The sequence below is a fragment of the Salminus brasiliensis genome, chromosome 15 (genome assembly GCF_030463535.1).
Source record: "Salminus brasiliensis chromosome 15, fSalBra1.hap2, whole genome shotgun sequence".
In the NCBI taxonomy this organism is placed as follows: Eukaryota; Metazoa; Chordata; class Actinopteri; order Characiformes; family Bryconidae; genus Salminus; species Salminus brasiliensis.
The window spans coordinates 6,543,927-6,560,186 of NC_132892.1; the positions used below are offsets into that span (position 1 = coordinate 6,543,927).

The 16,260-nt window shown below is 45.2% G+C and overlaps 1 protein-coding gene across 5 annotated transcripts in view; it reads right to left on the reverse strand.

Annotated features, from left to right (window-relative positions):
* LOC140536165 (uncharacterized) overlaps nt 1–16,260 on the reverse strand; it is a 206,667-nt gene continuing 190,407 nt past the window's right edge. For 2 of the 5 annotated variants that reach the window (XM_072657840.1, XM_072657843.1), the window contains exons 9-12: nt 15,158–15,331; nt 14,311–14,475; nt 6,841–6,887; nt 1–1,154 (exon numbers count right to left, since the gene is read on the reverse strand). In XM_072657840.1, the coding sequence (XP_072513941.1) occupies nt 613–1,154; nt 6,841–6,887; nt 14,311–14,475; nt 15,158–15,331 (928 nt within the window). In that variant the 3' untranslated portion in view covers nt 1–612. The remainder of the gene's footprint in view (nt 1,155–6,840; nt 6,888–14,310; nt 14,476–15,157; nt 15,332–16,260) is intronic. The other 3 variants (XM_072657839.1, XM_072657842.1, XM_072657844.1) reach the window with 2 other exon arrangements.

Consider the following 16,260-nt stretch of genomic DNA (forward strand, 5'->3'; position numbering starts at 1 on the left):
TAAAATCACAATCAATAATCAATAAACTCACAAACATAATAAATAATCAATAAACTCACAAACATAATCAATAATCAATACATGTACAATCCTAATCAACAAATTTACAATCATAATCAATACATTTACAATCCTAATCAATACTATTTATTGATAGAGAATCAAAGCAGATCAGTGATCAGAATACTGATAAGAATAATCTCTAATATTGATCTGAATATTTTTAAGAGCTTCATTTAATAAAGTTTCTGCTAAATTTAAATTCTCACACACTCTCTCCCGCTCTCTCACACACAGACACACACACACGGCTCTCTCTCTCGCGCGCTCACTCACACACACGGCTCTCGCTCTCTCATGCGCAACACACACACACACGGCTCTCGCTCTCTCTCGCGCTCGCACACACACATATACACACGCCTCTCGCTCTCTCTCGCGCTCGCACACACACACACACACACGGCTCTCGCTCTCTCTTGCGCTCGCACACACTCTCTCCCGCTCTCTCACGCGCACACACACACGCGGCTCTCGCTCTCTCTCTCTCTCTCGCGCTCGCACACACACACACGGCCCTTTCTCTCTCGCGCTCACTCACACACACACAGGTTATTCTATCTTACAGAGACGTACTGAGGAGTAATCACCCACATAAAACCCAGCATAGAGGGGTTGAGTGAATGTGGTGTAGACAGTGTGTAAGTGTGTGAGTGTGTGTGTGTCAGAGGAGACGCTGTAGAAGGACAGAGTGCCGGCTGGACAGTCCACATACACTCCTACTCTCTTACAGCTGGAGGGAGGAGGAGGGAGAACAGTTCTGTCATTATTGTGAAGAACAGAGTAACTGATATTAGAGCAGATCAGAACCCAGGAGTTTTTATTCTGTCCAAACCCACAGTCTGAACTGAATCCTTTCCTGCTGATACTTTTATAAGTCAGAGCTACTTCAGCTCCTCCTCCGCTCCACTCAGCCTCCCAGTAACAGCGTCCAGTCACACTCTCTCTACTCATCACCTGCACCCACCAAGTAAACCTCTCTGGATGATCAGGATACAACTGCTGCTGCTCTCCTCTCACCACCTTCCTGTTCCCCTCACTCAGAGAGAGACGTGTGTGAGCTGTGTTTGGGTCCAGTGTGAGATCACAGGCATCTAAACACAGAGGAGAAACACATCACTAAGAGTGTGTGTGTGTGTGTGTGTGTGTGTGTGTGAGTGAGTGAGTGAGCGAGCGAGAGACAGACCGCGCGCGTGTGTGTGTGGCAGTCTCTCTCTCTCTCTGCCACACACACACAAACACACACACACACTCTCTCTCTCTCTCTCTCTCTCAGACTTTGTGTAAGAGAGAGCGAGAGCGAGAGAGAGAGAGAGAGACAGGGGGACAGTGTGTGTGTTTGTATGTGAGTATGTGACACACAGAGAGAGAGAGGGACAGTTTAAGTGTGAGAGAGAGTAGAGAGAGAGACGTGAGAGACGGTGTGAGAGTGTGACAGAGAGAGTAAAGAAAAAGAGACAGTGTGTGTGTGTGTGTGTGAGTGTGTGAAATGTCTACACTTTTTTATTTGTAAAGGAGAGAGCTCACAGGAAAGAAAGGGGTTATATTTAGAATAGTGAGTGAAGGTCATTTCAGTTCAACTAAAATCATCAGGATTTAATCAGACAGAAAAACAACAGAACAATAAGAAGCAGAAGCAGAGCAGCTGGCAGAGCAGCTGGCAGAGCAGCCGTCAGCACTGGAAGCAGATACACCAGAATCAGGATCAGGATCAACTACAAAAAGAATCCAAAGGACAGAGGAAAAGAGAAAAACTGAACAGGGAGCTGTAAACCTGCTAAACCCACCACAACAAAGAACACCAGAGGAACAGAGAAGAACACAGAGACAAACCAAACCCACTAAAACAGGAGCAGAGACCAGACACCACTACACCTCCGCCTCACCTTGGGGTAAGAAAACAGCTTCCACAGAGCGACAGATTCACAGACTGGAGATTCTCATCCTAAATGAACGTCTACATTCAAATATAGCTACAAAAGAGGAGAACGTGCTCAGATATCACTAACCTGGATAAGTTTGCTAAAGCAGCTAATCTGACTCTTACTGTGAGCCTCCTCTGATTGGCCAGCTGCACCGCCTACATAAAAAAAAAAAAAAACCTGCTACAGCCAATGAGAATGGCCTCAGCAGCAGCAGCAGCTCCGCCTTCCCACACTTTTGACTCCCCCACAGAAGTTGGATCAGAGAGCAGCAGAGAGCAGCATAAACAGAGACAGCAGAGAGAAACCCCTGAAACCATGTTTAAAGACTGCAGCTTAATCAGAGGGAGAAACACCACCACCAGCCTGCTCTTCTACACTGAGCACAGTCCAGCACGGCATTCAGCTCTGTGTAGATACTCCACACACACACACACCACAGAAAGAGGATCTGCAGGAGCCGCCAGTCATACATCTTTGAGGATGCAGAAGAAGACTCAGAGAACAGCTTCTAACACTGAACATGTACTGAAACAGCACAGTGATGGTGCAGGGGAGTGAAGACGCTCTGCTGAAATTTAAAATGGCTTTTCCAGACTCACAAACCTGACCAAACAAGAAAGAGATGAAGCCCCCAGCCCAGCAAACAAACACCTGCTGAAGGGGAAACAAAGCTCCCCACAACAGCACTGTAGAGCACAGCCCTCCATCAGTCAGCACTCAAAATCTTCCTGCTACACAGCAAGACCATCATGAGCCCTCCTCTGATTCACCTGAAGAGCTTCAGAAGCCTGAAGCAGAGGAAGCAGCAGAGCAGCAGATCAGCAGATCAGCCACCGTGGAGAAAGACACTGACATTACCATTCTGATCAATTCCAACGAGAAATTCCTACAAGAGGATTTACTCTTCCCAGGTCAAAAAACATCAACAATATGGAGCCAAAAAATAAAGACGCCCACAGAATTCTCTCTGATTCCAAACCTGACACTGCCAAATCCAACATTCTCCATACTGGCAACAAGGACCTCATAACAGAGCGAGAGAGAGAGAGAGAGAGAGAGAGAGAGAGTAGAAAGACTGATGTGCAGAGTAGCAGAGAGAGCTGCTGAGTCCTTTCCTAACCCCAAAATCATTATCTCCACCCTCCTGCCCCGCACCTGACCCAGCCACCATCCACAAGATCAATGCAGAGATCTCTAGAGGATGTGCCCTCATGCCTAATGTGCACCTAGCCCAGCACTCACCCCCCACCATCTCTACGACCATGTGCACCTAAGCAAACATACAGTCAGAGAATTTACCAGAACACTTAAAGATATTACAGTTGGCAGACATTCCTACTCAACACAGGAACACGGAGGAAGATTCCCAAGACCACAACACAGCTTCAGGCACGCAGCCATCAGCCCTACCATCCACAAACATCTCCTGAGAGCTCAACATCTACCTGGACAGCATAGTCCTCCTCACACCCCACCAACTGGTACATTCATTTTGCTCACCTCTTGGCAGTAGTGCCGTAGATTACATAACAACAGATTTAGACCCTTTCTCTCTCTCAGCACATTCACTATAACACCACTAACCCCTCTGTCTGATCACAGCCAGAATAACAGCAGTGCACACACACAGCCCAGTAAGCTGTCCAACATCCGGGGACCATACAGATGAGCCCAAAACAACGGCCGAGGCATCTGTGTGAACGGTAGTCTGGGGAAGGTAATGTGCAGCATTATTAATTCAAGACTTATAGACTTCCTTATGAAACAGTGTCTTCAGTAAAAGTCAGATTGGATTAATCCCAAATCACCGAACAGCAGGTCATATTTTCACCCTACAGTCCCTACAGACCCTACACCCTAGTAGTCAGTGAGCTGAGAGAGAAAGCTGCAGGTTATTCTACACAATCAAACGACGAATATTTTTCAAACACCAGTCCGGATTCAGCTCAAATTATTTCAGCTTAATTATTTCATTATAGAACTGATTCTCCTGTATGGTAGTGAGGTATGGGGGCACTTTAAATCAGAATTTTGACCAATGGGAGAAACATCCCACAGAAATTATGCGCACTGAATTCTGTAAAAATATCCTGCAGGTGCACCAAAACACAACAAACAACACCTGCAGAGCCAAATTAGGACAATATCCATTATTACTTAAAATAGGGCTGGGCGATATGGACAAAAAGTAATAGAAAATAAAAAAAAAGAAAATATTTTAGCTGAATGGCGATACGATATACAATATGATATTATATACATTGTGAAAAATAATGTGGAAAAAATATCTTATGAACATTATATAAACACAGGTCAAACCGGGTAACTCTGTCATCATACACGCCATGTCCTGTAAAAATGAGTTTACTTTTTAATAACTGTGTAAAGAAATAGCGACTGGGTTTATCAGCTTTTTGAAGCCTCTTGCTCGACTGTTGAGGGGAACATAGCTACCTTTTGCTGTGTAGAAACTACCGCCTCAGTAATACCACAAAACCTCATGCTTTTCTTCTCTTATTTCATTATTATTATTATTAGAACTGTTTAATGTTCTGAAAGTTCATCAGTGTTATGATGATGCTTTGGCAATACTGTATCTGACTATAGTCACGGTAATAAAGTTTATTGAATTGCATGGAATAGAGAGAAAGAGAGAGAGAGAGTGAGAGAGAAACAGTGTGTGTGGGGGGGGGGCAAAAAAGACTGTGTGTGTGTGTGTGGGGGGGGGGATAAAAATAAAAGTATAAAAACAAAACCCTGTGCAGAATTCTCCACTGAAGATCACCAGTCCTTATACAGCACCCTCCACATCTGTCCATCTCCACCCCCAGCTTGTCCCTCCAGGCCTACTATGCAGCACTGCTTTATTAAAAGCTTTGACACAACATCTGTATAAAACCTGGCCCGACACGGTGTGGAGATCCAAGTCCTGCAAGCCAGAGAGGTCCAATAATGGGACCGACACATTGTCCAAAGCTGGAGTGAGTGGTCTTTGGGAAAGGATCTCCTCTATTAAGCACTGCACAGCCAGTTCTATAGTCCTGCAAGAGGGACAGCTCATCTGATGTAAGCTCATCTGTCCTTCCATGAGAAAAGGATGGTCTCGTTGTGACGCTCGCTGTGCCCTATCAATTAGGCAACAGCCACTGCCAGAGCCTGGTTCTTACCCCAATTCACACTTGCAGTTATGGGTAATGACAGCCCTCCTCCAGCTCAAGGGCAAGGAACCAATATCCAGCCTCTCATTAAGGATGACTAGCAGATCAGCACCCAGCTCCGTCCAAAAGGTCTTAGAAAACTCCACTGGAAGGCCATCAATACCTGGGGCAATCCCACCCTCCATGCCCTGCAAAGCAGCATGGAGCTCCTGCTCACCCAGGGGTCTTTCCAGTGTTTCATTAGAGCGTTCTGAGACCTTTAGCAGCCCTGCATAAAACCCTGCAGCCAGTTCTTCATCATCCCTGTATTCACTTCTGTACAGCTCAGCATAGAACCGTACAGCCCACTTACAGATCTCTGTCGGCTCTGTCAGCTCCTGTCGGTCCTCAGAGCACAGAGAGTGATTGACCACTTTGACCCTTCCTCCTTTACAGACTAAAGAAGAACCTGGATGAGGCATCCATCTGTGTAAGACTCTGAAACCGTGAACAGACCAGAGCCCCCTCACCCGGCACACAGCCAACCACGCTCCCTCACACACCAACAAGAAAGAGAGAGAGAGATTCTTTGAATATTGAGAGAGAGACAGTGCGTGAGTGTGTGAGTTAGAGAGAGGGAGAGAAAGAGACAGTTTGTGTGAGAGAGACACTGTGTGTTTCTCTGTGTGTGTGAGAGAGAGAGGCCCTGTCCCAATTCTCAAAGCCCCTGCTGCAAGCGCACTTGTATGAAGCTGTGGAGGGGGGTGTGTGGGGGGAAAAGGGGTGTGAGCATTCAGGGCGTCAGAGATTTTAGAGCAGAACTGGGACACACTTCCCTTCACCAGTATAGACTGGTTTCCTGTTTACAGACGTTACTGGGGGAGCAGCCAGGGGGCGACAGCGTTTTGGTAACAGCCGGTCACTAGACTGTAGCGTTAGTCAGCTGCTGTAATCAACGCAGATTCCGCACTGTTGGAGAATTCTTGTTGACTCAGTAATAAAATTTGTTTGTAGTGAGGTAGACAGCTAACCAACGTAGCACAAGAACACAATATGAGCGTCTAGCCCGTTAGCTTTAGCTGTAGCGATCGTTATTTCAGTGAGAAATAACCAATGGTGGCATATGCAGGTCCAGTAAGTAAAAATCCACTCCAGGATCCAGATTTCCAACTGTCTGACAGTTTTTACTGTCTGTACCTCTATTTGCCCCTCTGTAACTAACGGGACCCCAATCCGCTCTTTTGATGCCTGGAGCTCTTTTGATGCCTGGATCCATAATCCTCTGTGAGTTTTGGGAAAGGGATGTGATCCCCTCGGGATATTAAACATTTCCATCCATCTTCTCTGTGGTTGGTGCAGTTTAGAGAATCAGTAGAAGGATGATGGAAGGTTAAAATCACTACAGCAAGTTAAACAGTGCTTTTTCTCCTAACTGCAGAATTTCCACACACACCTCCCCCAAACCCATTTCAGTCTAGAAAAAGAAACAGAGAACAGACTCCACCTAAACACTCTCCTTCTCCATCTTTCTGCTGATTTATGGAGGAACAGCACTGATTCGCAGGGGATCATGGGTAACTGCCTTCACCAAAGTGTGATCTGATGCAGACTGACGAGAGGGGAGCATCAACTGCGAGGGGTGCAAGGGTGAGAGAGAGAGAGAGAGGGAGAGAGGTGTGAGGGAGTGTCTCTATACAGGGTGTCTCATATGTACTTACATTTCTTCAGTCCCGGTTTGATTCTGATCTCCCCTCCATGGTCCACTCTACACACACACACACACACACACACACACACACAGATCAGGACATCTAAATTATTTCTCTTTTAGGGTTTATATTCTCTCTCTCTCTCTCGCTCTCTCTCTCACACACACACACACACACACACACTAATCTGACAGATGTATTTAAATGTAGGGGAGTATGGGGTAAGATGAGGCAGTGGGTAAGTGAAGCACCCCCTGTATCTGAGCAGCTGTACATCATGTCTGTCCTGTAACCCTACAGTTAGATTGCACTGTCCTTCTTCATACTGCTGTGGAAGGAAGAAGAATGTGGACAAAGTAATAAAGAATAGTTTTAACTTATCTAATCAGCCAATCATGTGACAGCAGTGCAGTGCATCACATCATGCAGATATGAGCAGCAGCTTCAGCTAATGTTCACATCCACCATCAGAATGAGGAAGAAATGTGATCTCAGTGATTCTGAGCATGGCATGATGGTTGGTGTCAGACAGGCTGGTTGGAGTATTTCTAGAACTGCTGATCTCCTGAGATTTTCAGCACAACAGTCTCCAGAGTTTACTCAGAATGGAGTAATGAAGGAAACACATCCAGTGAGCAGCAGTTCTGCAGACGGAAACGACTAGTTGATGAGAGGTCAGCAGAGACTGTCCAGACTGGTGACAGAAAGGCTACAGTAACTCAGTATCATCACTCCGTACGACTGTGGTGAGCAGAACAGCTCAGAATACGTCCTTGAGGCAGATGGACATCATGTGGAATTCATGCAGTGAAGGGATTGAGGTTGTTGGAGAGTAAAGGGAGGCTCTACCAGTATTAGTATAGTGATCCTAATAAAGAGTTCAGAGAGTTTCTCCCTCATCCAGTCTGATTACTACAAACATACAGTTTCAGAGTCTACACGGATACTGAACTATAAGATCTGGGCGTTTTTCCTAGCAGTAACTAACTTTTTAAATGAAAAGGCTTGATAGCTTTTTATTTACTGCTGTGACACTGAATTTCCCCACTGTGGGACTACAAACCGGATTCCAAAAAAGTTGGGACACTAAACAAATTGTGAATAAAAACTGAATGCAATGATGTGGAGGTGCCAACATCTAATATTTTATTTTCAGTCTTATTTTCCATTTCAGTACCCAGATCCTTCTCCTACGTAGCCATGATGTTGTGATTGCTGCAGAATGTGGTCTGGCATTATCTTGTTGAAAAATGCAGGGTCTTCCCTGAAAGAGATGACATCTAGATGGGAGCATATGTTGTTCTAGAACCTGAACATAGTTCTCTGCATTAATGGTGCCTTTCCAGACATGCAAGCTGCCCATGCCACAAGCACTCATGCAACCCCATACCATCAGTGATGCAGGCTTCTGAACGGAGCGTTGATAACAACTTGGGTTATCCTTGTCCTCTCTGGTCCGGATGACATGGCATCCCAGTGTTCCATAAAGAACTTCAAATCGTGACTCATCTGACCACAGAACAGTCTTCCATTTTGCCACACTCCATTTTAAAAGACCCCTGGCCCAGTGCAAACGTCTGAGCTTGTGGAGCTTGTTAAGAAATGGCTTCCTCTTTGCACTGTAGAGTTTCAGCTGGCAACGGCAGATGGCACGGTGGATTGTGTTCACTGACAATGATTTCTGGAAGTATTCCTGAGCCCATTCTGTTATTTCCTTGAGAGTGGCATTCCTGTTTGAGGTGCAGTGACATTTAAGGGCCCGGAGATCACGAGCATCCAGTAGAGTTTTACAGCCTTGACCCTTACGCACAGCGATTGTTCCAGATTCTCTGAATCTTTTGATGATGTTATGCACGGTGGATGATGATAACTTAAAAGTCTTTGCTATTTTACGCTGGGTAACACCATTCTGGTATATCTTTCTGCGCAACAATGGTGGAATTGGTGATGCTCTTACCATCTTGGCTTCAGAGAGACACTGACACTCTAAGAAGCTCGTTTTATACCCAATCAAGTCAAGTCAAGTCAAGTCAAGTCAAGTGGGTTTATTGTCATTTCAACTACATACAGAGTACACAGTGAAACGAAACAACGTTCCTCCAGGACCATGGTGCAACATAGACAGTGCATACAAGACACAAGTGCAACACAAACAAACAAGTGCGGACAGACAACACAACACAGTACAGACAGAGGATAATAAATAATGACGGTAGTGTGCAAGTTGTGCAATGTGCAATAAATAGAGTCCAGTGAGGTAGTAAAGTTATTAGTGCAAATGCTTGTGCAAAAAATGCTTCCCATGTTATCTGGGGTAAATGGTTGGAAAGAGAGAGAGAGAGGGAGAGTGTAGATGTACCAGAAAGATATCAGTTCAGAAGTTGAGTTATGTTGAGGAGTCTGATGGCTTGGGGGAAGAAGCTGTTGCAGAGTCTGGTCGTGTTGGACCGGATGCTGCGGTACCTTCTTCCTGATGGCAGGAGGGAGAACAGTCTGTGTGAAGGGTGGGTGGAGTCATCCACAATGCTGGTTGCTTTGCGGATGCAGCGGGTGGTGTAAATGTCCATGACGGAGGGGAGAGAGACTCCGATGATCTTCTCAGCTGTCCTCACAATGCGTTGGAGGGACTTGCGGTCAGAGGCTGTGCAAGTCCCAAACCAGGCAGTGATGCAGCTGCTTAGGATGCTCTCTATGGTTCCCCTATAGAAGAGGGTGAGGATGGGTGGAGGGAGACGGGCCTTTCTCAGCTTCCGGAGGAAGTAGAGACGCTGTTGGGCTTTCTTGGCTGTAGAGCTGGTGTTCAGGGACCAGGTGAGGTTCTCCGCTAGGTGGACACCAAGGAACTTGGTGCTCTTAACGATCTCCACAGAGGAGCCGTTGATGTTAAGCGGAGAGTGGTCCGGTCTTGATTTCCTGAAGTCAACAACCATTTCCTTGGTCTTCTCTACATTTCAGTGAAGGTTGTTGACTGTACACCAGTCTGTCAGCTGCTGCACCACTCTCTGTATGCTGACTCGTCGCCTTTGCTGATGAGACCCAGCACAGTTGTATCATCGGCGAACTTTATGATGCTGTTAGAACTGTGTTTCGCAACACAGTCATGAGTCAGCAGGGTGAACAACAGAGGACTCAGTACACTGCCCTGAGGTGCCCCAGTGTTCATGGTGATGGTGCTGGAGCTGCTGTCCCCGAACCGGACTAACTGGGGCCTTCCTGTCAGGAAGTCCAGGATCCAGTTGCAGAGGGGGGTGTTGAGGCCCAGCAGGCTTAACATCCTGGTGAGGTTCTGTGGGATGATGGTGTTGAATGCTGAACTGAAGTCTATGAACAGCATTCTGACGTAGGTGTCCTTTTTCTCCAGATGGGTAAGGGAGAGATGAAGGGTGGTGGTGATGGCATCGTCCGTGGAGCGGTTGGGACGATATGCAAATTGCAGGGGGTCCAATGAAGAGGGCAGTTGGTTCTTGATGTTCCTCATGACTAACCGAAGCACTTCATGATGATGGGCATGAGAGCTACGGGACGGTAGTCATTGAGGCAGGACACCGTGGACTTCTTCGGCACGGGGACGATGGTGGTGGTCTTGAGGCACGTTGGGACAGTGGAGCTGCGCAGGGAGACGTTGAAGATGTCCGTGAGAACATCTGTCAACTGGTCTGCACACTCTCTGAGCACTCTGCCGGGGATGTTGTCTGGTCCTGCAGCTTTCCGTGGGTTGACTCTGCGCAGAGTTTTCCTCACGTCCACTGCAGTCAGGCACAACACCTGCTCGTCCGGCTTGGGTGTGGTCTTTCTCACCAACGTGTTGTTCTGTGCCTCAAACCGTGCATAAAAGTCGTTCAGGGCATCGGGGAGGAAGGCATCACTGTCACAGGACGGTGGCATTGTCCTGTAGTTTGTGATTTCCTGGATGCCCTGCCACATGCGCCGTGTGTCACCGGTGTCCTTAAAGTGGTTGTGGATTATCTGGGCGTGTGCGCGCTTTGCCTCTCGGATGGCTCGTGACAATTTGGCTCTTGCTTTCCTTAGGGCCGCCTTGTCACCCACTCTGAAGGCCGAGTCGCAAGTCCTCAGTAGCGCACGCACCTCAGGAGTCATCCACGGCTTCTGATTTGGGCGTGTGGTGATGGTCTTGGAGACAGTGACATCATCAATACACTTACTGATGTAGCCAGTGACTGATGCTGTGTACTCCTCCAAGTTAACAGAGTCGCCTTCTGTCGCAGCCTCCCTAAACATGTCCCATGCAGTGCACTCAAAACAGTCCTGAAGGGCAGAGATGGCTCCTGCCGGCCAGGTTCTCACCTGCTTCTGAACTGGTCTGGAGCGTCTGATGAGGGGTGTGTAAGCTGGAGTCAGATACACAGACATGTGGTCCGAGAACGCGAGGTGGGGGCGGGGCTCCGCCCGGTACGCGCTGGGGATGTTTGTGTAAACAAGGTCCAGCGCGTTCGCTCCTCTCGTGGCAAAGTCCACATGCTGATGGAATTTAGGGAGGACTGACTGGAGATTTGCATGGTTGAAATCTCCGGCGACAATGAACAGTCCGTCTGGATGTTTGGTCTGCAGATCGCTGATGCCCCCGTGCAGTTCCCACAGTGCCTCCTTAGCATTAGCATTAGCGCTAGCGCTAGGCGGTATGTACACGGCGGCTATCAGCACGGTGGAGAACTCCCGTACTAAATAAAAAGGTCTGCACTTGACTATGATGAACTCCACCAGCGGAGAGCAGTGCTTAGCGACAGTCACAGTGTTGTTACACCATTCCGTGTTGATGTAAACACACACCCCTTCACCGCGGGTCTTCCCGGACAGAGCCGCGCTCCTGTCCGCTCTGAACGAGGCTAGCCCGTCTAGCTGAATGGCGCTGTCTGGAATACTGTTGCTGAGCCATGATTCCACAAAGACTAGAGCACAGCAGTCTCTGAACTCTCGCTGGGTCGCTCGCTGGAGTCGAATGAAGTCCAGTTTATTGTCGAGGGAGCAAACGTTTGCGAGGAATAGCGATGGTATAGCCGGGCGGCTAGGGCTAGCCTTTAGCCTCGCGCGAACCCCGGCTCTCTTACCGTGCTTCCGCTTTCGCTCGCACCGCTTGTGATGACACTTCCGCTGGGCTCCGCCATCAGGAAACGCCGCGGACTGCAGGCCTGGGTCTTGTAGCAGGCTGAGCTCTTGTAGCGTCTGCAGAACTTCGTCCGGAAGATTGTTTCTAGGCTGATTTCTCCACTGAAGCAGGGTCTGGCGGTGGTAGAATATGTGCACTGGTGTTCCGGTGCACATATTTGCAGAGATGGATGTAAATATCCACAAACAATGACACAAAAAGCACCATTTCTCGGACCAAGAGTGGCCGCTGCGTGTTAACGCGCCGCCGACCGGAACCGGAACAGGTCATGTTGTCAGTTGACCTAATTAGTGTTAATTGGTCTTCCAGCTGTTCGTTATATGCTCAATTTCCTTTTTCCAGACACTTATTGCTACTTGTCCCAACTGTCATCTGTCATCTATGTGTCATGCTGGCTAGGCGAGACAAGGGAACACTCGCAGGGACAGAGCAATGCAGAGAAACAGTCTTTAATGACAAAACCAAAATGACCAAACACAAACAAAACGAGGCAGCAAAGTACAGGGTCCAATAAACAGAAACAGAAAACAAACACGTGACAACTGAAACGGGGATAAACCTGGAAAACCACCTGAGGCTGGAAAGCAGTCCGGGAACAAAGCGAGAGGGGACAAATCAAACGGGGGGAGGAAGGCTAGAACGCAAAAGAACCAACGAAACTAACAAACAAAAACCTCACCCCAAAACCGCGCTCGTCAGGCGCTGATGAACTTACTTGACTAGGGAGCAAGAGAACCAGACACTAAACCTCCCTGGCGACCAACCGGTGACCCAGACAGTGAACTCCTGAAAGTGAAACCGCTCCGATAGAGCATAAACTACTTAACTCGTAGACCTCCCTAGAAGTCTCCTGAACGTGAAGCCAACCTCACAGCTTGGCATCGCAAGAGCAATTCGCGGCGCCGCAGGGCTGACACTATGTTCTATTACGAATAAAATATTGACATTTGCCATCTCCACATCATTGCATTCAGTTTTTATTCACAATTTGTTTAGTGTCCCAACTTTTTTGGAATCCGGTTTGTAATAAAGCATTATCTTATCTTCTTTTTAAGTACCTAGTATTTAATGAGTAAATATTTAGTAAATTTTTCTGTACATATTAGTAGTACATGTAAGTAATGTGAGAACAACAGAATATATACAGAAGTACTGAAGTAATAAAATGCATGAATAACGCCAGCTATTCTTTAGTATTTTATAGTAATTGAGACTGTATAAGTATTTCATCAGTAAATATCTGATGTTTTGTGTTTAAATATAGTACTGAAAACCACACATATTGTAATGACCTGGTCTAGGTTTTAGCAGGTGAATGGTAAGAGGTGTATATACTTTAGTGTGATAAATTGACACACATGTCCTGAAGTTGTCCTGAAGCACAAAAGTTTTTAGATTTCAGCAGACAGTTTTCAGGCCCTTGTTAAGCCCAAATAAGGACTCTGGGATCCCGGAAGTCGCACACACACGGCTCTGCGTCCGGCTTCCCTCGTTAAGCGTATCAAGGACACCTGGGACTGGGGCTTTCTAAGCCGTCACATGGCTTTCACTTGTTAGCATGAATTAGCGCTGTTGCAACCGCTGTAGAAGCGCTGTAGCAAGAAATTCTACCATTTGGTGCTTTGCTTTAGCATTAAACTAAGACATTGCATAGCAACACCGTTTTCCCTAAAATGATGCAGCTGGTACAGTAAAAAAGAAAACTCTTCTCAGTCAATCAGATTGCTTGACCAGAACCTTCAATTGTAATGAATTACATTAGTGATAGGAATATTCAGAGTCAGGCGTAGGACTGGACAGTTATTGTACATTTGTCACCTGTACATACAGGACGCTCTCTTCTTTATTAGGTGTGCCTGTATTTACTGAAGTAGTAATTACAATATTATGTAAGGGGATATATGAGGATCTTGTGATATCTGTAATATGCTGACACTTTTTAAGAGGCTGACTGATCACTCTGAACTGTGTGATTTTATTAATGTAAAGGTCTATTTGCTATGTAGGGAATTTGTGTCTTGGGTGCAGTGATTTTCTTATGGTTGCTTTAATACGTTTAAGACGTTTGCCACCCTTCTGCGCGATACCACAGGTATCTCATACCCTTACCCATACTTACTTTCATTAGGGACTTTGTAAAATAAAGAGTATCGTTAGGGTAACATAAGAATTCTTGTACAGAAGAAATAGTTCAATAAAAGGTAATTACGATAAAAATCCAGTGGCACATGATGTCACGTAATATATGTATATATTACGTGATATGAATACATTATATGAATTACCATGCCATTTGATAAATTGTCATATTAAACATGACATACACGCCACTCTCTGAACACAGCTGACCATACCTGAGTGTGTTGTGCGGATCCTCCAGTCTAGCCGAGAGCTGCTTTACTCCTGACTCTCCAGGGTTGTTGTAGGTCAGATCCAGTTCTTTCAGGTGGGAGAAATTTGAATTCAGAGCTGAAGACAGAGAACAGCAACCATCCTCTGTGATCATACAACCAGATAATCTGCAGAGTTAGGACGAGAGAGAGAGAGTGTCTAGATTTCGGAGTAGCAGGGTCACATGTGAGAATCATGAATCCACCTCAGCATCAAAATGAAAAGTTTTTAGGAAAACTAAAGCTTTAACTGGACTCAAGAATGACACACTTGCATGCATTTCTGGACAAGCTGAGAGATACAGACCTGGCATCTGCAGTGAAAGAATCATGTGAACTGAAGCGGATTTTACACATTACACATGCTGGGACACCATTTACAGCACTGCATCACATTCTATTCACTGAAGGAAACATCAGTTTAAAAAAGCTCTATAGAAAAAGTTTACATTTAAATTATAGTGTGACGTAGTGTGAGTAGCAAAGACGTAACTTCGAGGTAAAGCGGTAACTTTACAGTGCAGTTCAGTAGTGTCAAAGTGAAAGTGAAGTGCACTTAAAGCCAAAGTGGTCCCTTAAATATGTCTCACTTCATTACCTTCAACCTCAGCCAAATTCAACAGGTCTGACTTGTCCATCTCCATCTTTCTTGTGATTTCAGTGCCAGTTTGTTTTTATTTTACTTTAGTAACAGATTTGAAAGATACAGATTTAAAATGTAGTGAAGTACAATTTGTCAAAACAGTTAAGTCTCCAACTTAACACCAGTCTTATATTTTTACGTCTAGAATGAACTAACAGAAACACTGACCTGAGAATCTGCAGCTTACAGTGTGAACTCTTCAGTCCAGCACAGAGCAGCTCCACTCCTGAGTCCTTCAGGTCATTGTTACTGAGGTCCAGCTCTTTCAGGGAGTTTTCTAGATTTAAAACTGAAAATCCCAGATTTTCATAAACCTTTTCTCCAATATTACACAAAGCTAATCTGCAAAGGAGAAAAACACACACCAGATTTTATGATGGATAAAGAAAAAAGGTATTTATATATTTGTATAGACAAATGTATAAATTGACCTGTACATTTACCAAAGTTATAGAAAGTTGAGAAAGAGAGAAAGCTTTGCTGACAAGCACATTGTTGAAACAGCTAGATTTTACAATAATAAGATATTACAGGAAAAATTGCCAAAAGGTAGTATTTGCTGTCAAATTATCACAATATTTAACATTTTAAATGTATTTTCTGAATTCAACACAACCCAAAATATTTAATATACTATTACTTTTGCACATGCCGTATTTAATTATTTTGATGTTTGCGATTAAATGTTAAATTAAGCAAATAGAGTTTACATCAGTATAAAGGAATCATGCTATTTCTACAAACGTTTGCATATGGCTGTAAATGAGAGAACAAAATAACTAATGACTAAATAAGAGGAAACTGGTAGGAAAACAAACAAGGGACGCCAAGATGGCATCAGTCAAACAAAGGACTGATATTAACAAAATGAAGTGAAAACAAACAAAATTAAAAGACATACAGATTTTCTTATTTTTAAGGAAAAGTTTTGTATTTTTGAGTTTCGTATTTTTATTCCTTTTCTTGCATCAGATGTATGAAGCATGTATGCACAGAGGATGGGAACACTGAACATCTTTAATTTACCCTGGAGCTACGAAAGGTTTAAAGAGGCAAACTTCATACAAACATTACTAATGCACTATGCACATGCACTAACTATAATACTGTCAGTAAAGCCTTTGTCCTGCTGTAAAAATAAAACTATAGGAATAACCATGTTTTTATTAATCCCATGCAGATTAATGTTCTGGTAAATATCCTGTCAGTACTGTCAGGCTGCATTGTGTTTAGTTTAACAAACAGTAATACTGGAGCTCTCCCAAAATACA